The sequence below is a fragment of the Vicugna pacos genome, chromosome 27 (genome assembly GCF_048564905.1).
Source record: "Vicugna pacos chromosome 27, VicPac4, whole genome shotgun sequence".
In the NCBI taxonomy this organism is placed as follows: Eukaryota; Metazoa; Chordata; class Mammalia; order Artiodactyla; family Camelidae; genus Vicugna; species Vicugna pacos.
In genome coordinates, this window is record NC_133013.1 from 5,873,188 (window position 1) to 5,896,564 (window position 23,377).

At 40.4% G+C, this 23,377-nt stretch overlaps 1 protein-coding gene across 1 annotated transcript; it reads left to right on the plus strand.

Moving 5' to 3' along the window:
• The first annotated feature begins 271 nt into the window (after positions 1-271).
• Positions 272-22,929, plus strand: MCEE (methylmalonyl-CoA epimerase). Its single transcript, XM_006213136.4, has 3 exons — positions 272-406; positions 8,048-8,385; positions 19,646-22,929. The coding sequence occupies exons 1-3, from the start codon at positions 376-378 to the stop codon at positions 19,796-19,798; spliced, it is 522 nt and encodes a 173-aa protein (XP_006213198.1). The 5' UTR covers positions 272-375; the 3' UTR covers positions 19,799-22,929.
• The last annotated feature ends 448 nt before the right edge of the window (positions 22,930-23,377 follow it).

Here is a 23,377-nt window from a genome sequence, read left to right on the forward strand (position 1 = left end):
GCCAATGGCAGCCCGAGAACTTTCACCTGGCTTGCGCAGTGGGGCGGGGTCGGAAACCGAAGATGGCCATTGGTCAGCTCAATGAACTTTCTACAAACTGTGTTTTGTATTCCTGAGGGGCCCACGGGAGGTGACGCGTCCTCCTTTTGAGTGTTTGCTTTAGATGCGCCAGGTGACTTAGATAGATTGTGTTGTAAAAGAGAGAGCCCGCCCGCAGCACCCACAGCAACACTCGTCAAGCCCCTAGCTTGTCCTCCCCGCCCCTCCGGGCTCTCGCCCCGCCCCGCCAGTTGCCCCGCCCCCGAGGTTGCCCCGCCCCTCGTCGCACCCGACGCCCCTCCGATCCACGTCGGAAGCCGGGGGTCGCTTATCAAGATGGCGCGTGTGTTGGCTGGCACCGCAGTAGGTGAATACTCCGCGACGCCGGGGCTCCGCGAGGGGTGGGCGCGGGACGGGAGGCCGGGCCCGAGCAGGCCGCGCGGGGCCGGCGCCCCTGGCTCTGCTGCGCTCTGCCTCGGAGGCGCGTCCCTCGGTCGCCGTCAGTACCTTTATACAGACAGAACCTTCCAGGGACTCCGCAGACTGGCGTGGGGCTTTCCTACCTGTGTTTGAGTCTCACTCTCCATACGCGGCCCCAGAGAAGCGAGGGCACCCGGCCAAGGGCACAGCAGGGCTGGGGTGGAGGGACCGTGAGTCCCATAGGGGACTGGGGAGAAACCAGAGCGAAGATCAAGTCCTGTAGACTACACGAGCTGAGCCCCAGGCACGGCCAGTATCCTGCTGAGAACACTTGAAGGTCAGTTGTGCGAAAGGAATACTTTTTCCCCACATTCCGTAATATATTTATTATTTTGTATAAAAGCAGGGAATATGGAAGCAGGCGGATTTGGAAGAGTTCTTGAGTTCTCTACACCAGCATTTAAAAAAAAAAAGGCGAGGTAGGATCAGTGATGATAGAAACCCACGTTTCCTGACACCGCACTGCATCCACTTTCTCCTCTTTCTCTCTTTTTCTTTTCTTCATCCTTCAGGGAGCAACTGTTTCCCTTAGTCTGAACTTCCCAGCTAGAAAGGAGGTGCCAGGTGGTAATATCTCAGAATTACTCCTGAACATTTGTGATAACCCTTCTGCTTAGCACCATCAGAACGTGTTCGAGAGGATGCACCTTTAATAAGGTGAGATTTCGCTCCTAGAAGGTGCTCCCTCTCTTCCACCAGTTGAAACTTAAGAGTTGTAGTCATCCTTTTGAAGTCCCATCTCAAACTGAACAAGTTCTTTATTGATCGCTATAGTGTTACCAGTCACAGAATTTCTTTTTGTTGTTGGTTTGGGGTGGGGGGCAGGGGTAATTATGTTTGTTTTTTGTTTTTAAAGGGAGGTATTGGGAATTGAACCCAAAACCTCCTGCGTAGTAAGCATGTGTTCTACCACTGAGCTATACCCTCCCCCACAAAAAAATTTCTTATGTATGTATCATTGCAATTCATCAGGACTAAATGATGGGCCCCACACAAGTGCACCTAATAGTTTTAGCTGTCTCAGCACTTAATCAGTTTAAAGAGGTGAGACATATACAGCCTATGGCTGAGCACAGCTTGTTAAAATGAATCTCTTAATTAACAGATGATGCTCAAGATTTGATAACATCCCCTCCTGGCCCTTATTCCCTCTCCTTGGTAAAATGCAGGTCTGTGTCTTAGCTCACATACCATCTCAACAGGCCTTTACAAAAAAAAAAAAAAGCTCTTAAAACAAGCCATCATCTCTTAGAAAGCTATGTCTTAGGAAATAGATACTGCTCATAAGACATACACTAAAGATATTAAAAATTGAGAAAAAAGAATAATAACGAATGTCAGAGGAATGAGAAAATAAAACATAATAGTTTAACAACATCAACTTTGTTGTCAGAGAGACCTGAGCTTGAGGCCCAACTTTGCCACAGAGTATGACCTGGAGGAAAATTAACCAGGCCTGTTTTTTTCTCTAAATGGGAAAGATACCCGAGCATTCACTGAACTATTACTATTATTTCTACTTTATGGTCACTAAGACCAATAGGCAGAGCCAGGCTACCACGTGATGCCCTCATACTTCAGAACGTGTGAGCACAGTTTGCTTAGGGAAGATTGCATAATAGTATTGTTGCATAATGCTAATGGTGAAATAAATCCATGGATCTTTATTGGGAAAGTGAGGTCAAATCAGCAAGATGTTTCACCGTGGGATCTGTCCACCAATGAAAGTTCCCAGCAGTGTGGAGAATGCCTGAAGACTGGGTCATATCTGTGTTGGGGGTAATAACCAGCTTATAGGTTCTTGAAAGGCAAATTATTTTAAGTATAGTTTCTACTTTTATAAGATACTAAAAAGAGTTCTGAAACAATGATAGTCATGAGCACCATGGATGAGTTAGAGAGTAACTATAAGCAACTAATTTTAAAAACTTGGGAAAATTGTGAATTATTATTCCTGTGTCAAGAAGCAAAAAGAATATTATGCTTATAATAGCTTCCAGCAGCATTATTCCATGAGGATGTCAGTTGTCACTAGATACTGTCAAAGATGTTCTAAAATCAGAGCCCATGCAGTAAATATTCAAAAGTGAAAGGAGAGTAGTCTCCTTGTCATAAAAAGGTAGTAAATTGTGGATGATGAAACAGTGAATATGAAAACACTACGTGTGCCAAAATATCCACCAAATACAAGTACTCTTTAATTACTGAATAAGAGTTTTAACACAGCAGCAGTATTGTGAATAGGGCAGGTACACAGTCAACGTTTTCCTTTAAAAACATAAAATACATTAAAAGTCAGAAGTGCTTATATTTATAAGCAGGTTATTGATGTAACCTTTCTAAAAGTGCCGATAATGAAATCCTTGGAGTTTATGATGTACTTCGTGCCAGGCACTTTCCTAAACCTTGCCTATGTAACGTCATGACAATATTACGAGGTAGGTATTATCTTCCTACACGAGAAACAAAGACACAGGGTAAGCAGCCCAAGTTACACAACGAATGGTAGTATCAAGATTTGAACCAGAGCCCACATACTTAACCATAGGGCACACTGCGTCTTATTTTTATGTGTGTGTTTTTAAAAGTACTTGAGAAAATTAAGGGACAGTGAGTATAACTGCCAAGTCATACATTTATGGCAAGAACCAAATACTAATAAAGATACATGTCTCGTTTGTAACTTACATAGACATCTTTGCATAAAGGAAAAATGAAATGAAAATAGTGTATTCCAAAGCCTGGCTTGGATTTATCCTGCATTAGAGGCTTGAACCTGAGATGACCTCACTTTTTCTTTTTATGTGGTTAAATATACATAACATAAAATTTACCATTTTAACCATAATTAGGTGTACAGCTCAGTGGCATTGAGGACATTCATATTGTGCGGCCATCATCATGTCTCCAGGCCTTGTTCATCATTCCACACTGAACCTTGGTACCCATTCAGCAGTAACTCCCATTTTCCCCCACCTTTAGCCCCTGGTAAATAACCACTGTTCTGCTTTCTCTCTGTAAATTTAACTACCCTTGGGGCCTCTTAGAGGTAGAATTATACAGTATGTCCTTTGTGACTCACTTGTTTCCTTAGCAAACTGTTTTGAATGTTCATCCATGTTGTAGCAGGTGTCCGAATTTCATTCCTTTTTAAGGCTGAGTAATATTTCATTTATGTGTACCACATTTTGGTTATCTTTTCATCTGTTCATGGACATTTGGGCTATTTCCACCTTTTGGCTATTGTGAATATATACTTACAAAATGGGTATATAAATACCTCTTCAAAATCCTGCTTTCAGGTCTTTTGAATATATACCCACAGTTGGGATTGCTGAATCAAATGATGATCTTATGTTATGACCACACTTTTAAGGAACATGAAACTAACAGGAAAACAGGAGAAGCTCAGGAAAACAAATAAGGTTAAAAACACAATCCGTTCTGATTTGGCTTGCAAAGAATTGGCTTCATGATAAAAGCTTTGAAATGGAAATTGAACCTGTTAAAGACAAGAGTGGCCAAGGTACATGACTATGAGGAGACATATGTAAATGGAGTAATAAATGTTGTCTATTTACTAACTGTGTTGGGTAAAGACTTACTCCTCATCATAGTTTTAAACAGGATGAAAATACGTGTATGGTGCCATAAATCCTCTGGATGCATGCTGAAAACCAATCAGCTTCTTACCAAACTAACTCGAAGGCACTTGTGATGAATGACTTTCTTACTATGTCCTGTCTCCTCAAATGAAATGTGCAAAAATTCAGACTTAAAAACTTGTTGCATGTGGGGGAGGGTATACCTCAAGTGGCAGAGTGCATGCTTAGCATGCCCACAGTCCTGAGTTCAATCCCCATTAAAAATAAATAGATAAATAAACCTAATTACCTCCATTAAAAATAAATAGATAAATAAACCTAATTACCTCCCCCCTAAAACAAAACAAACAAAAACTTACTACACATTCTAAGATTAGATTATGTGAAGTTTGCACAGCTTTGCAAATATACAAAAAACAGTTGAATCGTCCTCTTCAAATGGATAGACTTTATACTATATAAATTATATCTCGGTAAAGCTGTTGAGGAAACCTTATTACAAATGAATATTCACATTTTTATGATACTTTATGTACAGATTTAACACATTTTCTTTAAACAGTTAAGTCCCCTTAATGCAGTTAAGTATAGACCCTGGCAGCTAAACTTTTTCTTATTTGGAGGCAATGTCTGGAAAGCCTGGGCAGAAATAAAAACAATCTGAATGGAAAGGAATGCAGTGTTATTTTTAAGTCAAGGCACTGAAAGTGTTTAGCAAGAAACAATATTGAAAGAAAGTTAGAAATTAGAGTTAACATACATACCAGGTTTGGTAACATATCTATTTCTTGTACATCAGGTTTCTGATGGGTGTGAAAATCAGGTGTTTATCTTTACCGTTCCTGGTTTTTGTTTTGTTTTTAACATTCTTGTTTTTAACTATCTGTTTATTCCCACATTTATGCATTGTAGTTTATTCTTGGGAAGTAATCTTTCTTTGGAATAGTCACAAATTTACACATGGAGTTCAAAGTAATACAATTCTGTTGTACCTTTCTGAGATGGGACAGAGAAATCTCAAACTTAAAAGAGCTGTGAATCCCTATGGTTGGAGGGCAGTCTGAATAAAAATACTTTTAAAAGTTGGCAAAAATCAAGGGAGAAACTATAATATTTTTAAATTTCTGTTCACAACAGACTCTTCAGCAACACATTTTTTTAAGTATCTGCAAGGATCTATATCAGTGTAACTCCTTTATGCTACGTTTCCAACCCCAGTAAGATTTCACATTTCACTCATAGACTCCTCATCAGTGCTTTTCTTTTTTTGTGGGTGTGAAGTACTATCTTACTGTGGTTTTGATTTGCTTTTCTGTAATGACTAGTGATGTTGAATGTCTTATGCGCTTATCTTTTTACATTCTTTACGCTTCATTTTAAAGAAGCAGAATTACTGAATTCTCACCAGTATCACTGTATTTATTTTTATCCTATTCCTAGAATATATGCTTTAGGGACCAGATAAGATAAAACCCACAAAGTGATTGTTCCTTTCTCAAATTAGTTTACATTTCTAGAAGTAAGATAAACTAAAATATGGCCGTAAGATCTTAGTTTTTACATTATATGAAGATGTTATTGTCTGTTTTCCTAACATAGAAAGAAAACTTTATGTCCCATTGAAAGGAAAAAGAATCAGCATTCCAGTAAACTGTATCCTCTTCTCCCACTTCCATGATAATGAAGTTATGGAGAAAGATAGAGTGAGGCTGCCAATAACATGAGTTGCTTGGGCTTTCTTTTCAGCGCCAGGGTTTTTGAAATGTCCCCAAAGCAAACTGACCTGGTGTATAAAACTTGACCTTCACTTGGCCCTCTTCTAAGTTACTGCTTTGACATTTCTGTGTGCTCTGTTGCTGGTAAGAGTGCCTGTGAAATAACCCCCAGCTGCCCTATCTCCCGTAGAGATAGCACTAGGAAGGGGAATTTGGAAATTTACGGAGCAAACAACACTGAGGTGCATATTACTCTAAAGCTCATGGACTGTATCTAGTTGTTTTTTTTTTTTTAGGTACAAATACATCCTACGTTGAACTTCCATTGCAAATTGCACACACAGTAGGGATGCAGGAAAGGGGGGGAAGAGCAGTTTGACCAATAATTCAGTTGGTTGGTAGCATTTTTTTTTCAAGGGAGGTACTGGGGATTGAACCCAGGACCTCATGCTTGCTAAGCACGCTCTCTACCACTGAGTTATACCAACCGCCCCAGGTTGTTAGCATTTTTAAAATTCACTAGCACCATGCCCTTCAGATAATTTCTTGGTCTCAGGTGACCCTGCATGACACTCAACAAGCAAACATCCTTCTATGTCATTAACAATAAGAATGGCTGAATTTATCGTACACCTGTTATATATATCTTGCACTGCAGTGTTATATTTTTATTAGAGCACATCACATCTAGTGAGGATTAGGTATTCTTTTCATGAAACTTACATCCGGTTGTACATGTATGTCCGTGTGTACTGGTTTGGAGTACACTTGAACTTCAGGATCATACAGTGAGTCCAAAGAGCCAGAGTGTCAGAGGAGAACACAAGCCCTGGATGGAACAGTGCATGACAGAGAGAAGACCTGGGGCGAGATCAGCCTCAGTGGTGGGTGCCCACCCTCCACGGCCAGCGGGTCTCTGCCAGTGGCCAGTATGGGACAGTTTGCCTATCCACAGCCCTTTTGTGTCACAGTAGAAGGAACCCTGTTCCCTCCCTGCAGAAGACAGATATAACAGTGGGGTTGGCCACATGACACTCACCCTTTAAGCAGGGACAAAGCGTGCATTGAGCCTGAAAGAAGGAAAGATAGTCTGTCCCCACAAGGTGACAAGCCAGGCCAGGCTGTGTGGGCTCTTTATCTCTTGGGAAGGGAGCGCTCTAGGCCCACGGCCCATCCCTCTGCAGCTGAGAGGGGATTGGATGCCTGCACCAGGAGACTGCCTTCCCATCGAGGTTTATGGTCTTAAATAGTGTTGCTTCAGTTTCCTCGTTAACCAAAGTTTTAGTTTTGTTCGCTGAAGCTCTGTGATACTAGGTACTATTTAAAGTGTTTTTTCATTAAGAGTTAAGAACCCTTTATTTAAAATGTGTGCTCTTCAATTTGCTATTTCATACTTTTTTCATTAAGTCATGTAGCTTTACAAAAATAAATTTAGACCTCGTACATGTGTATAATTTTCATTCTGGGGAGAATTTGGCTTTTAAAGCCTGGTGTTTGGGGGAACTGGAGAAACAGTGATACCTGGGGGCAACACACTGCAGGCTGCTTCAGTTTCCAAATGAAAGGTTTCTTCTCATTTAGAAGTTCTTCAAATCCTTCAAAGTTATAAAAAGAACAATAAAAAAAATCTGGCTCAGAGGAAATTCTCCTAAGTTTACCCTCTTGATTGTTGCTTATTTTTCCTCTGATAATGAGATTTTTCTAAGTTGATAATTATCCGAATAAAGTACACATTAAAAGGTACTTATAACTTTAATGAACTTAACTGCAGAATATAAGACAAAGTATTGGTTATAGGTAGGGAAGAAAATTGCGTGTTCTTAATCGTTAAACGTTGTGTTTTTTCATTATTACAGTCAGACTTACCCTTTATGAAATGCAGAGAATAGCAAGTAATTCTTAATGATAGCTGGCTATTTTTTAAGTGTTGTCAGTAAATATAAATTATTATGAAAAATGGCATCCTTTGTTCTGAATCTAAAAAGCTCAGAATTAGCATTTTAATTCCAGACAGTTGTTTCAGAGCAGAGTGAGCAGCTTTGACATGGGTTGTTTCATTTATCTCCTCTGATTTAATTTCAGTAATTAAAAAGCCCAGTTATATATACATTTTTTTACATATATAATTTATTTTGTTTTGTAAAAATTTAACTTTAAAAGGGCACGAATCCTCAGAATAAGAATATCAATGGCTCTTTGACTTTTCAGGGCTCTTTTCCAGACTTCAGACTCCAGTTCCAACAGTAAAAACTTTTTCCACGTCACAGTCCTCGCTTCAAGTGCCCGGTGCTATCTGGAATCTCGGTCAACTCAATCATGTAGCAGTGGCAGTGCCAGACCTGGAAAAGGCCAAGGCACTTTATAAGGATGTTCTGGGGGCCCAGGTAAGTGAGGCGGTCCCTCTTCCTGAGCATGGAGTGTCCGTTGTTTTTGTCAACCTGGGAAATACCAAGATAGAGCTGCTTCATCCATTGGGAAGTGACAGTCCAGTTGCAGGTTTTCTGCAGAAGAACAAGGCTGGCGGAATGCATCATGTCTGCATTGAGGTACTTAAATTATTTTAATGTTGTAAATTTCTCTTTTTAAAATGTCTTACTTTTTCAGGCTACATATTGTTACTGTCCTCAGAAACTTGTAAGTTTCTTTCAAGGGAATGGTAACACTGGTCCTATTCAAGGGTGGGTCTGTAGGTATATTCTCTTTCTCTCTAGAAAACTGCAAATAATAAGAATATGTTTTATGAAAATCTGGATGCAGCAGTCACTAGATAAAGGCCCCTGAAGTTGGCTAAAGCACATCTGAGTCTTTGCTGTAGCATCTCTGTGATCAGTGCGGCCTTTCCTGCAGCGAGAACACATGAGGCAGTGAGAAGTGGCGAGTGAGGAGACTATGGAGTAAGAATTTCCAGATACATGCTAACTATTAGAATTATTTTCTGTCCTTAAAATTCTAATACCCAGTTCCTCATACAGAGGCAATGCATTTTCAGTGACTGACTGGGATTTTTAAGATCTTCTCAGTTGCATCTGCTGGCAGTTCCTGAAAAAACATGAAATGCTGGGCAAGAACATTCTCATTAGAGAGCCTTTATCTGTCAACGTTCATGTTCAGATTGCTGCTTTTGGAATATTTGCATTACCAATTATGCTTCAGCTTAATCTTTTTTTTTGGGGGGAGGCGTAATTAGGTTTATTTATTTATTTAATGAAGGTGCTAGGGAATGAACCTAGGACCTCATGCATGCTAAGCATGCCCTCTACTGCTGAGCTAAACCCTCCCCCCAGTTTAAATTACTTTGACAGGACAATTCTTTTGTTAGAAGTAATGACATGATAGTTAAGCCTCATTCCCAATCCAGAAGAGACGGGGGTTGATTCTAGGGTGAGCTAACTCCAGGAGATACCTAGTTCATATTGCAAACATATTTGAGAACCTAGGGAGTGTCCCCTGTTGAGAACCTCGGTTTAGCAGTGAGTGAGAAAGATGTGACCATGCCCATGGTGCAGAGGGTCAGCTGTCTAAACAGGCAGTTACAGTGGACTGTGGGAAGCAGAATTCATAGAAATGTCCTTCAGTTGCCCAAATGAGGGAAAGAGGGATTTCTCCTGGCAGGCCGACGTGGTAGGAAGGTATCGCAGGGCATGAGTTATAATGAATGTGACGAATTCCCCAAGTGGACAAGAGGAGGAACATATTCTGAGCAGAGGGAACAGCATGTGGTTACAGAGTTACGTGGTTAGACCTGGAGATCATCATTCTAAGTGAAGTAAACCAGAAAGAAAAAGAAAAATGCCATATGATGTCACTCATACATGGAACCTTAAAAAAAAAAAAAGACACAAATGAACTTATTTACAAAACAGAAACAGGCTCACAGACATAGGAAACAAACTTATGGTAACCAGTGGGGGAAGGGGGTAGGAAGGGATAAATTGAGAGTTCAGAATTTGCAGATACAAACTACTATATATAAAATAGGTAAACAACAAGTTTCTTCTGTATAGCACAGAGAACTATATTCAGTATCTTACAGTAACCTATAATGAAAAAGAATATGAAAAGGAACATATGTATGTATGTGTATGACCGAAACATTATGCTGTGCACCAGAAATTTACCTAACATTGTAAACTGACTATACTTCCATTAAAAAAAAGAGAAAGGCACAGAGCTGTCATAACTGCTAACGTGGAGTCCTCTGGCAGTAAGTGAATAAAGTACTCAATGTGCATTATTTGATTCTCATAGCTGCCCTGTGAGGGCAGTGTTAACCCCCATTTGATGGGTGAGGAAACTGAGACTTGGAATAGTTCACTTGCCCTTAGTCACATTAGTACTAGTGGCAAAGCTGGGCTTCAAACCCAGATTTGTGCTGATCCCGGGATTGGCACTGTTGGCCACGGTGTCGGATGGCCTGCATTGTGTTAGCCAAGTTTACAGCTTCAGGTGGGGAGGCTGTAAGGTGTTAGACGAGGGAGCTAAACAAGGCTAGTATTTAACCTTTATCCCCTTTTTAGGAGGTTGATTTTGGCTGCAGGTCTTTATTTCATTGGACTTGAGGGTTTGTGTAAGAACCCCAGGATGAGAAACAGGGTCAGGAGCCTTTCAATTTACTCTTTCTCCCACACTACTCTGTCTCTTCCACATCAGAGCCGTGCCTTCAAAGGAGCCGCTATGTAAGTTAGAAGTTCAGTTAAGTACAGAATAGTGGAAGTTGAGTGATGTAACAGAATTCAAAAGAGAGATTAAAGGGGGGAAACAAAAATGTTTATCCATATAAAATGAAGGTCGGAAGGAGGAGGAGGAGGTGTGACAAGTGGTCAGGTAACTGCCGCATTAGCAGGACACAGCTAGTGCTTATTCTCTGCTCTCAGTAAAAAACACAGTGTCTTAACATAGGTAGATTTTATTTTCCTGTTCTCAGTCTAAAATGAGCTGTCCCAGGCTAAGGGATGATCTAGAAATGACAGGTATCACTCCTGTTCCTGTCATTGGTGTGGCCACATGGTACACTTGACCGCAAGTATGCTGTGTAGTCAGGCAGTATCGTGCACTGCTGAAATGTGGGGTTTGCTGGAATTAAGAGGAAGAAATGGGAAATGGGTACCGGGACCACCAGTTTATGTACATGCGGTGATTTTTAAAAAGCGGTGTGGCCGGGAGAGCCTGACACTTTTTCTGAGTGAAGATGGGCTCTAAGATGGAATCATTTGAGAAGTATTGCCACCTGCTGTGGCAGCCTGTGAAATGAACTTGTCACCAGAGGCAGGGGTGTGGTTCCCTGAGTCATCAGATAGAGGAGAATTCCTTACCAGTCCTTGAACCGGGAATCTATTTTTATTGAAGGAAGCTGCAGAGAGTTCAGGTTAATTATTTTACTATGGTATAACCTAGTCTATTCTGGCTAATGTAACTTGAGTCTGATGTTACCTGCCACTGAAAGTGCAGAAATGATGGAACGGGTCAGACAGCACTCCTTTGGCCATTCCAGTCACTGCCATGTAACCCGTGATCCCAGAACTTTGGGGTGTTACACAGCAGCTGTTTTCTCTCGCTCAGGACGTTGTGGTCTGGGAGTCTGGGGGAGGCTTCTGCTGGGTGGTTCTTGCTTGGGATCTCTCCTGTGGCTGCAGTGAAGGCTCTCCTGGGCTGGGTGTCCCATCCATGTGCTGGGGGTTGCTGCTGGCTGGCAGCGGGGAGCTCGGCCCTGCCTTCCAGCAGGAGCTTTGCAGGCTGAGAGTAGTTCTCAGGGCACTTGGACTTGTCACCGGACTTCTCAGTCACAGATGACTTGCTGATTTCTTACTGGCCAGAGTGAGAGTCCCAAGAAGGCCAGTGGGGCCACGCGGCCCTTCTGTCCTCACCTTGGAAGTCCCACAGCAGCACTTCTGCTGTCTGATGGTCAGAAGCAAGTCCTCAGTGTGGACCCGGTGCAGCAGGAGAGGACGTGGATCCCAGGTACCCCAGGATGGGAGCAGGAGCAGCAGGGAATCTACGGACACGTCTCACAAGTGCCACTGCCACCAAGGTAGTGATGTATGCTACACAGAGGAAAGTGGGGGAAACTTCTAGAAGCTCTAGAGTGATTTTATGCCAAACAGCCAGAAGTGGGAACCAACCGCATTCCCTGTGCAAGAGGTGGCACCCTCTCTGGCCCTTGTTTATAAGGGGAGTCAAGAGACAGGTGCTTGAAAGGTAGAAGGTGATAAATACGCATCCACCAAAACCAGGTGCTTCCACTTTTCCCAGCTGTTTTGGGAAGAGACAGCATTCAGAGATGTGTCTGCTGATAATGCTTACCATCAGCCTTCTATGACTTCGTGGTTCATAGTCTTTTTTTTTTTTTTAATGCCATTCCTTTTTTAAAAATGTTAAATCCATCCATCAGAGAGTCGGCTTTCCTCTCCGGGATGATCACCAGGGCTCTTTATGTTCTTTTTCCCTGGGACCTCCTGTAAAACCTCCAGCTGGGGAGTGTGTCTATTCTGGGCACGTGCCTTAGCTTTTCGTTGACTCAACAAAGATGTCAGACAAAACGTTCTTTCTCTCCTACATGGTTTAGCATTGTACCAGTTATCCGTATTTTTCTGGCGAAGCTTTTTTTTCCCCCAACCTCAGTGTCTCTTTCTTTTTTGGGTCTCCATTTTCTCTGGCGAGGTTGGCCCAGACTTCTTATCCTGGTGTGTTTGCCTGTCACTCGAGCAGGCTAAGAGGTCACCTTGTTCTGTCTCTTCCCTTGCCTGGAAACCAGGTGGCCTGCTCTTGTCCAGCACGGGTTGTGTTGATGCCGACGTGTGCTCCAACCTTTTGCAGGCCTGTCCCTGAGAAGATGATTCTGGTATTTAATAGAACCAGCCCTGCTTTTACTAAATAACTTAGACAACAAGGTAAAACACAGTGGAAACCGTAAGGGCCACTAAAAATATTGGCTTATTCAACACATTCGTACTGTTAGAAAAATATTTCAGTGCACCCATGCTAGTTGGTAAACAGGTGCTGCTCTAAACCTTCTAACATCTTCCTTCTTGAAGGCCCCTTCTCTGAGACCCCTCAGGCACCCTCTGCCCCCCAACGCACACAGTTCAGCAGCTGAAAGGTTACTACCCAGCACAGCAGGGTCCCCCAGGGCTCTGGACCTGTAGAAGGTCCCTTCTTGTTGGGGTCTTGTTTGTGTTGTCTTCCTGGTTGGTAAGTATTTTCGGTATCACTCTGACCTTCACCGCGTTAGGTGCCGAGGCTATGTAGCTGAACGAAATACAGAGTCCCTGTCCTCATGGGATCACCTACTTGCTTCATTTATTCACGTATGCCCTGCATCTTCCACAGAGGACTAGAGGTGACTGACCCAAATACAGCCCATAAGATGCAAAAGGATAAACATGAGTAACAGGGAAAGATAGACAAAAGAGGCAAATGACATTAGTGTACCTACTAGTTCTGCCAAATATTTCTCTTTTTTTTTTAGCTTTTTTTTCCCCCAGCTTCAGTGTCTCTTTCTTTTTCGGGGGGAGGGGTTTAATTAGGTTTGTTTGTTTGTTTGTTTTATTTGTTTTTTTGATGCAGGTGCTGGGGGTTGAACCCAGGATCTCTTGCATGCTAAGCACTTGCTCTACCACTGAGCTATATCCTCCTCCCAAATATTTCTGGGTGCCAAAACAAAAGGGGCCAAAATAAATACCATTAAAAATAATTGTGGCCCCTTCCCCCTTCTTTCCCTTCCTACCTTGAACAACACAGTCCTGAAGACGTTAGGGAGGGCAGAGCAAGCTAGAGGTCCCCGCTGGTGGGGAGGGCTGGAGTAGCCCGTGGTGTTGGGGCCCGAGTGGTTAAAGAGGGTGTCCACGAGCAGGAGCTGCCTGCCCTGGGAAAGCCAGGGACTGGGTAGGGTACCCAGGCACAGGGAGGTCCCATCTGAGCAGGATGGAGTGGGACCAATGCAGGGGGGCGGGGAGCATGGAGCATGAGAGCCTGCACAGAACGTGTACGTGTGTGTGTGTGTGTGTGTGTGTGTGTGTGTATAAGGGCACCTAGCATGGAGAGTCAGGGCCTGAGTCATTGGGGGGAGAGCATCAGTGCGAGGGGCCGTGATGACTCTAGGTGAGGGGGGGTTGAAGCCAAGTGGGATTGTGGGTGTTCTCATGTGGGGTGGCGATGGGGAGTTAGGGTGAGGAAGGTGTATCCACGCGGGGGCACTTCTGTGCAGGATCTTGGCACCCAAGCAAGGTGAGGAGAACTTGAGTACAGGAGTGGCCCAACCCAAGTTGGTTGGGAAGGCTTTGAGGCAGGGGGTCAGGTCCATAATGGATGGAAACTTAGGCGTGAGGCAGGGGGCGGGGGAAGACACATGGGTTGAAGAGTGCATTGCTGGGGAGGGGCAGCAGCAGGGATAAGGACTGGTCATAGAGGAAGGTTTATCCAGTGAGTAGGTGCAGTTTCCCAGAGTCAGAGAAGGGTGTTGCGTATACAGAAAGGATATGAGATTTCATCTAGGGGTAACCCTCACTGTCGCAGGCTGATGGGGAAAAGTGCATGATTAAAGTCTTATTTAAAAATTAAGATGGAGCGTGTGGGAGGTGGAACTTAGTGGTAGAGCCCGTGCTTGGTTCAATCCCCAGTGCCTCAATTGAAGGGAAGAAAATTAAGATAGAAAAAAGTGTAAAGAAATGCAGTAATGGTTTTATCTTCTGAATGGTCAGATATTAGATGTCTTATTTTCTTGTTTATGCTTTTATAGGTTTTACAGATCTTTGTTCACTGAGCATATACTCCTTATGAAAGAAAAAACTTTAAGGTAGACGGCTAGTGAAGTAGCTTATATGCTGTATGCTGGGAAATCTCTGTCCTTCAGTGAAGAAGAGGGAAAATTGTACTTCTTGAAAAACTCAATTCTCTTTGGCTTCACAGTAAACCCTAGGGAATTGCTAAGCTCTACCAATGAGCTGTATCACCAGTTCGCAGATGTGGGGCTTTCGTAGAATGGTAACATTTCCAGAGAACGAAAAAAGTGGGCAGTTTGATGAGGTTTTTAACTTTCTATGTTATTAAATAAGGAAACAAATTTTTAATTCTATCTACTGCCAACATCATTTTGTTAAAGAAAGGACATTCTCTTACCAAGAAAAAGCAAAGAAGAAAAAAAAAGAGAAATCCTCTTCGAGTAAAAGAGTTCTGTCAATTTAAGAAATTTAGTTTTTTTAATGTTCTATTATCAACTGGTGAAAATTTCAGGGCAGCATTTGGTAAACTTTCTGTAAAGCCACCACCAGACTATTTTGGAAGTATGGAAGCTTAGGGTAATTGTGGCCTTCTGAAGTAATTCCTAAGAATACAGACGAAGCTTCGGAACACCATGCAAAGTGAGAGCAGTGTTAGGTTTGCGTAATTCACTCAGTTTTTAGCTTGGGGGCAAAAGACAATCGAAACAGATATTTTATCCAAACTTTAAATTTTAACTTCCATGGATTCATATCAGTTTGAAGATTAAGTAAATTCGTTATTGATATCAATTATCACTAGTATAATTTTATATAAAATAAAAAGCCTGTATTTTTAAAATTACTCAAAATATGCAACATTAAAAGTAAAACTTGGTCACTGCAAATTGCATCACCTTTAAGGTTTTTAAAAAGATGCTATTTAGTCCAGCTTCTTGTCCTTCAGCAAACAAGATTGCACTGCCATTTTCAGATGAGGCCGCAGAGGACCAGAGAGAATATCAGATTTACCTGAAGGTTCTGAATCCTGATTGTTACAATTCAAACATTTCTTTATCTGGAGTACTGGTCACTCTTAATTTCCAAATTACAGGAGAAAATCAAAATAAATTCCCAGACACAGATAAGATACCCACCCACCTCACCCCCTCCACTGCCCACCCTCCCTACCCTCACAAAAGAAAACCTGGTAAGTTGAAGTGAATAGCCCAAATTCTCACTAATAGCATTTAAGGTCTTAAAGAGCTATATGATACATAATTGTAATTGTACAAAGGACTATAAAAGCAGGTTTTTTAACTGGGTTATTATTGGCTATGTTATTTCTATTACTTAGGGGGATAGGCTTAATTTCCCAAATCAAATTGCTTCGCATTTCTTCTAAGCAATTTTTTTATACCCTTAGAGGAAATAATGCGTCTACTTTCAATTCAGAAAATTAAGACATTTTTATTCCATTCTTTTTTTGTTGCCAAGCAACACATTAGGAGTACTCTTAAAGAACTGTAAATTTTATAGTGATACTCTACACAGAAGGATGGATATGATACAAGATCTTTAAAAACAAAGTCAATGATAGAAATAGTAACAAATAGAAATAAATGCTAGAAAAATGTCAATTAAGCATTTTTCCAAAAAAAATCTAACTTACTAAATTTTAGAAGTGTTTCTTGGATTAAGGGATACTGAAGAAGCAGTATACTAAAAATTGAGATGCAATATCAGAATTGTAGATGCTTGTAATTGGGTAGAACGTTCTATAATGAAAATCCATGGTCATATATAGGGTAGAAGTTATCAGAAGTTCACTATGAAAAAAGTCATGATTCTGTTGTGAAGATTTTCAAACATACAAGAAGTAGAAAAAAATCACGTAATGAACTCCCATATTCCCATCACCCAGATGCAACAGTTTACAAGATCTTGCCACACTTTATCTTTTTCTCCTTTGTTATACTATGTAAAAGTAACTCACAGGTCATTTTACCTTTACCTAGTTGGTGTCTCTAAAAAATAAATTACCACAATGACATCATATTGATCAAAATTAAAAATAAATCTTTTGTCACCGTCATATACACAGACCAGAAGTCACAGTTACTAGATTGATTCACAGATGTCTATAGTTGATGTATTCTAATGAGGACCCAGATAAGATCCACTTATTACAAATGATTGTTATTTTCTTTAGATTTTTTTTTTAATTACTATTAATCCTGGATGATAAATTAGCTAGTTTAAAATTCTAGATTGATAAAATTTTACCCCAGCACTTTGACATTACTCCCTTATCTTCTGGTCTCTGTTCCCACTAGTAAGAATTTAATGTCAGTTCAATATAGGTAGTTGTTTTCCCTTGAGAGCTCTTAAGCTAGTCTCTGTGTTATTGATGTCACTCAGTTTCTCTGTTGTATGTATAAGCATTGCTTTATCTTTACCCTACTTCATTCTCAAGTGCACTTTTAATTTGAGGACTCATGTCTTTCTTCAGTTATGGAAAATTATCTGTTATCTCTTCAAATACTGCTGCTGTTCCTTCATCTGGCTTCTTTTTATTCAGCTCAGTTTTGTTAGAATATCTAAACCTGTCCTCCATACCTTTTAATTTTGCTTTAATTTATTTTTATCTATCTCCACCAGTCCCTGCTGTGTGCCTGTGTCCTCAAGAGCCAGTGGAGTCTTGTCCATAAACTCTCACCACACACTTTTGTTCAACAGGCAGCATAGGGAAGGACAGTTTATCATCTAACCATTGAGAAGGGTCCAGATTTCCCTTAGATTAGATCACCTTTTGGATTTCTATAAAATAATCATTTAGGACACTATGTAGTAGGTTAAAAGTTGTTGACCTATATGTACTGATATGGAAGAATTGCTAGGATATGTTAAGTTAAAAAGCAAATACGAATAGTGCATTCAGAAGACTTTATATACACCTAAACACACACACACACACGCACAATATGTGTGTGCGTGTGTGTGTGTGTGTGTATATATATGTAAACATATAAACTTTAATTTATATGCATATTAGTGAATTGCAAAATTTAGAGGCAGCTGTCAGGTTTAGAGGTCACACTGTCCTATAGAAGACCACCCTCACTTGATACCTTCTGCAAATTTAGGGGTCTCCATACTACCCTCATGGTCAGTAATTCCCAGGAAATGTCCACAGAGCTCACTGAAAGCTGTTACACTCATGGTTATGGTTTATTACAGGGAAATGCTGTAGACCAGAACCAGCCAAAGGAAGAAACACACGGGGCAGCGCCTGGGAGGGTCCCATTTCCTCAAGATACATCAGCATTCTGGCAGTGATGTGTGACAATATGCACTGGATATTGCCAACTAGGGAGTCTCGCACATGCTCAGCTGCTGAGTTTTGACTGGGGCTTTACCACTTAGGTATGATGGATTGATTGCCCATATGGATGAAGTCAGTCTCCAGATCTACTGACAGCATGTGACCCATAGCTCCTACCTCAACTAACAAGGGTTCTGGCTTGGCCAGCGCCTACCCTAACACTGTGGTGGCCAGCTCTACTTCAAGATCCAGTTTGGTCAGCTCCTACCCTAAACAAAGACCCTCCTATTGGGTTACAGAATTTGTCTCCTGGAAGTCAGGGCCAGACCTCTCATAGACAAGACCAGTGTCTTCACTGTTACATATGTAAGGATTATAAGTATATTTTAAGAATTGAAAGAGCATATGTCTAACTGAGGACAGTAGTTGCCTCTGGAACGAGAATTGGTTTGAGTTGTAGTCAAGGGGTACTTAGCTCTGTGTATGTTTAAATTTTCATTTATTGTATAATTTTTAAATTAGTTTTAAGTGGAAATACTGAACTTAGACTAACTCGGAAAATAGAAAAAGAGGTCAAATTCAACAGAATGAAATTCATTATATCCAGAATCAAAAAGAGAAGCTCTCAGCCATCCTACTGTTCTGAAAAAGATGAGAATAAACCATCTGTTTCAAGATAGCATGAAATGACTGACCCTGGTCGTTGTCTGGGCATGACTTTGAAATAGCTGTCAGGTTTAAAAAAAAACATTCTCAGGCATGGACAAGCAGAAGGTACTCTGTTTGAAGAAACTATGCTTTATGTATAGTAACGTTTAGTATCCTCATCAGTTGCTTCACAAGTTTTAGAATCCAGTAGGTAATCCTTGGCTCTTTGAAAATAAGATTGTATAAATATGAGCATTTGTTAAATCTCTATTTGCGTACATGGATGTTACTCTCCCTGTTTTTTTAATTATTATTTATACTAGTCTTAGATCATTAAACTCTAGGGTGATTTATGACTGCTCAGGAAGGTGGGTATTCTTGCTGTGCCTTTTTCTCCATGTCCTGGGTTCCCAATCTAAGAGGATGACTTTCCAAGACGGAGGAGAATCACCTCCATCAAGTGTACAGAAACACTTTGTTCCTTTCCTAGACTGCCAGTAACTATGAAGAAAATAGAGATGGTTTAGAAGAGAGTTGCAGCATTCTAAATGTTTGGACTTTTTTAGAGTGGAGAAAAGCATTTTGGGTGACAGTTTAATAGTGATTTTCGTGGGTATGAGGTTTTCATCTCAAAAGGAATAACCAGACAGTTTGGCAGGCGGGAGGTTTGGGGATTGGGAAGCACTCGTTTTTGTTGAGTACCTGCTATAAAATGTGCTGAGAGCTTCTTACCGGTTATCTCATTTTCATCTCTTGGCCATTTATATGGCTGGCCTCACCTCCCTCTCTTAAATGGGAAACCCAGGGCTCTCTGGGAAAAACAGTCTGCAGTGTCATCAGCAGTACTGCTAGAAGTATGCGTTACGAAGTGTAGCGTGCATTATTTAGGTTGTAAGGAGAAGTGTTTACTAATGGTGAAAACTCTTCAGCATCGCGGTTGCTCACCTAGGAAAATTTAGCCGCCACTTCTCCTCCTCCAGAAGTACTGGGTTTATTTTTGTGATGCTTTAAGAACGTTTCTGCCCAAAGGCAGAGGATACAGACCCATGAGCTTGCAAAGTTTCTTCTCAGTCTTAATGATACTGTAATTTGCTGTTTTTACGACCTCAAACATGTTCTCCTATATTTCCTTTTCTCAAGGTGGATAATATAAACGCGGCTATGGCGGACTTGAAAGCAAAGAAGATTCGTATTCTAAGTGAAGAGGCCAAAATAGGAGCACATGGAAAACCAGTGATTTTTCTCCATCCTAAAGACTGTGGTGGAGTCCTTGTGGAATTGGAGCAAGCTTGATTTATGTTTGCCAGAAACTGAATTAATTGACCTGAAAAATGCCTTATCAGAATGTCAAAATGTACTTTGGCGTTGAGTCCTTCACTGCTTCCATCACTTAGAAGTTCAAAGTTGAAACTAAATTACAGAAAGAAATTTCTTAAATTATATATATATGTATATATATATATATATATATATATATATAATTATTTTGCAAATGTTTTGTGTGTCTATATGTATATACAATATATATACATATATTCATCAAGTATATAGAAACACATTTACTCCTTTCCTAGACTACACATATATATACACACACACAAAATATTTGCAGATCACTTTGGATTTTCTTCTTGATTTGGAGAAAACTTTGATAAATACTTAGGGACTATTATTAAATCATATCCTCTCAATTATATGACTATTATTAAAATCATATTCGTAGAAATAAATTATTCCTGTTCTAAAATGGGGTAATTGAGAACAGTGTGTTAGCCGTGTGTGTGTGTGTGTGTGTTAGGATGGATGTCCAGAGGAGTTAGGAAAGGACCCCTGACAGCTGCATGGCTACATGTCTGGGACAGAATGATTTCTGAGGATGTTATGGAGAGTTTTTAGAGCAAACTGTTTAAGGTTAGGGAATTCTGACATCAAAATTTTCGCTCTTCTGGAACAACTCATGTTCACAAGTTCCTTATGGGCCAGTATTTTGGGCACTAGGCCTAGATGTATGAATAGGAAGTTTTGTGGAAAACGTGGTACCTGATCTAGCAGGTGCATAGGTAGATGATTTTTTTTTAAATCAGGAAATATGGAAAGAGCAGTGAATTTGTAGAGTTGCCTATCAGGTGCTAGAAAACATGACAGGTCCTAGAGGAGTGTACAAAGTGAACAGAAACCCATTGCCAAGAAACTTATGGTCCAGTTGGGAAAACTACTTCACGAAATGAATGTGCTTATAAAACAACATGAATGAGTTGAAAGGAAAAGGAAAGGGAAAGGAACACAGCTCTCAGAGAAAGCACTTGGAGGCATAAGAGGTTTCTGGTCAGACTCCCAAAGAGAAAGTAGTATCAGATGAATTTCAAGCATCACGGATGGATGTATGGAACGCATAGTACGGAAAAAGTGGTTAGTCTTAAGTTCACAGATGATTGGATGTTGAATAAATAGCTAGGTGTGTGTACACGTTGAGCTCGTTACTGTGGAAGACAAGTATAACAGTTATATTTGTCATTTAAATGTTAAAATCAAAAATTGTTCTCAGTGTTTGTAGAGGTAATATTTAAGACAACTGTATCACAGCGGGTGGCGGGGATAAAGGGATTTAAATGGCATTTAAGTATCAACATTCCACTTGAACAGATAAATGCTAATATAACAAGTAGACTGTGATAAACTTCATGTGTATATTGAAGTCCCTGGAGTTAATCATTGAATATACTAGACAAAGAGACACACTCATAAATGTAGATAAATCAAAATGGAAGCTGAAGAATGCACTTATGACCCACTTGAAGACAGATAAGGGGAAACAGGAGAAAAACAAAAAGTAAAATGACAGGCTCACATCCTAACGTATCAGTGACTACATTACATCTGGTTGGACTTAAATTCCATCACCCTTGCCAGTGATTGGTTCACAGTGTGTGACCTGTATCTGGACAAAGAGTGTGAATAAATGTTTCCTAGACGTTTCCAGGAATGTTCTTTCCCACTTTTAGGTGAGAGCCGTGAATGTCAGTCTCTCTGTGTCCAGATGTGAACAAGCAAACGGTTGGTTTCCAGTTGCTGCAAGCAACCATCTACCGACTATGAAAAAACATGTAGATAAGGATGATGCTGGTTGGCAGAGCAGAGAGACAGAAAACTGTTTTCAGTGACATCTTAAAAGGAATTACTATTGAATAAGAAGTTGAATCTATTATAATGGTGAGGTTTTTTTTAATTAAGAAAAGAACTTTCTCCCCATTTTTTAATTGAAGTATAGTTGATTTGCAATGTTGTGTTAGTTTCTGGTGTAGAGCATAGCAATTCAGTTATATACATATATTCTATTTATTCTTTTTCATTATAGGTTACTACAGATATTGAATATAGTTCCCTGTGCTATACAGTAGGACCTTGTTGTTTATCTGTTCTGTACATAATAGTTTGTATCTGCCAATCCCAAACTTCCAGTTTACCTCTTCCCACCCCCCCCCCCCGCCTGCCTGGTAACCATAAGTTTGAGGAAAAACCACTATTTTCACTGAAAACTTATTTCTGAAAAATAAAAATAATTACCCACTACATCCGCATAATTTTTTAAAAGCTTCATATAGCTTTTACAAACATTAAAAGCAAAGCAAACTAATTACTCTTGTTACTTATTGATGTATTTTAGTGAGTGCCTTAACCATATCTATCTGTAATACCTGATTATTGCATTTGTCTGAAAAAGGCAATTTTAATATAATATTTTAAAACATAATTGCATAAGTTTTCATCAAAATTATAATTTAGAGTTTATAGGTTAGAAATTGTTGACATACACAGTTGACTCTTATGTGTGGAACATACATTTTTTTCCTTTTAAATAGTCATTATTTTTTTAGAGCAGTTTCAAGTTCACAGCAATATTGAGCAGAAAGCACAGAGTTCCCATATAACCCCTGCCACACAAATGTGTATATAGCTTCCCCCACGGTCAGCATCGACACAAGAATGGTGCATTTATTACAGCCGATGAACTTACAGACGAATCCTTGTCACCCAACATTCACAATTTTCGTTAGGGTTCACTCTTGGTGTTACACATTCTATGGGTTTTGACAAATGCAAAGTGACATGTATCCATCATTATGGCATTTACAGAGTAGTTTTGCTACCCTACAGATGCTCTGTTTATATATTCATCTTTCCTGGCAACCACTGATCTCTCTACTGTCTCTGTATTTTGCCTTTTCCAGAATGTTGTATAATTGGAATCAGATAGTAGTAGTTAGCCTCTGTAGGCTGGCTTCTTTCACTTGATGGCTTGTTTCTTTTTAGAGCTGAATAATGTTCCATCACTGGATGTACCACAGTTTACCCATTCATCTACAGAAGGACATCTTGGTTGCTTCCATTTTTCGGCAATTATGAATAAAGCCTCTCTAAACATAGTGTGTGGTTTTTTTGTGTGTGGACATATTTTTCAGCTCATTTGGGTAAATACCAAGGAGCATGATTGCAGGATCTTACAGTGGAAGTATTGTTAGTTTTGTCAGAAATCACCTGTCTATCAAAGCAGCTGTATGTACCATTTTGCATTCCCAGCAATGAAGGACAGTTCCTGTTACGTTACATCCTTGCCAGTATTTGATGTTGCCAGTATTCTGGATTTTGGCCATTTTCATGAGTGTATAGTGATAGATTGTTGTCTTAATTTGCATTGCCCTGAGGACAAAGGATGTGGAGCATCTTTTCATGTGCTAATTTTCCACCTGTATCTGTTCTGTTGGTAAGGGGCCAGTCATGCCTTTTTCCCATTTTTACACTGGGTTTTTGCTATTGTTGAGTTTAAACTGTTCTTTGTATATTTTGAAACAACAGTCCTTTATGTCTTTAGGT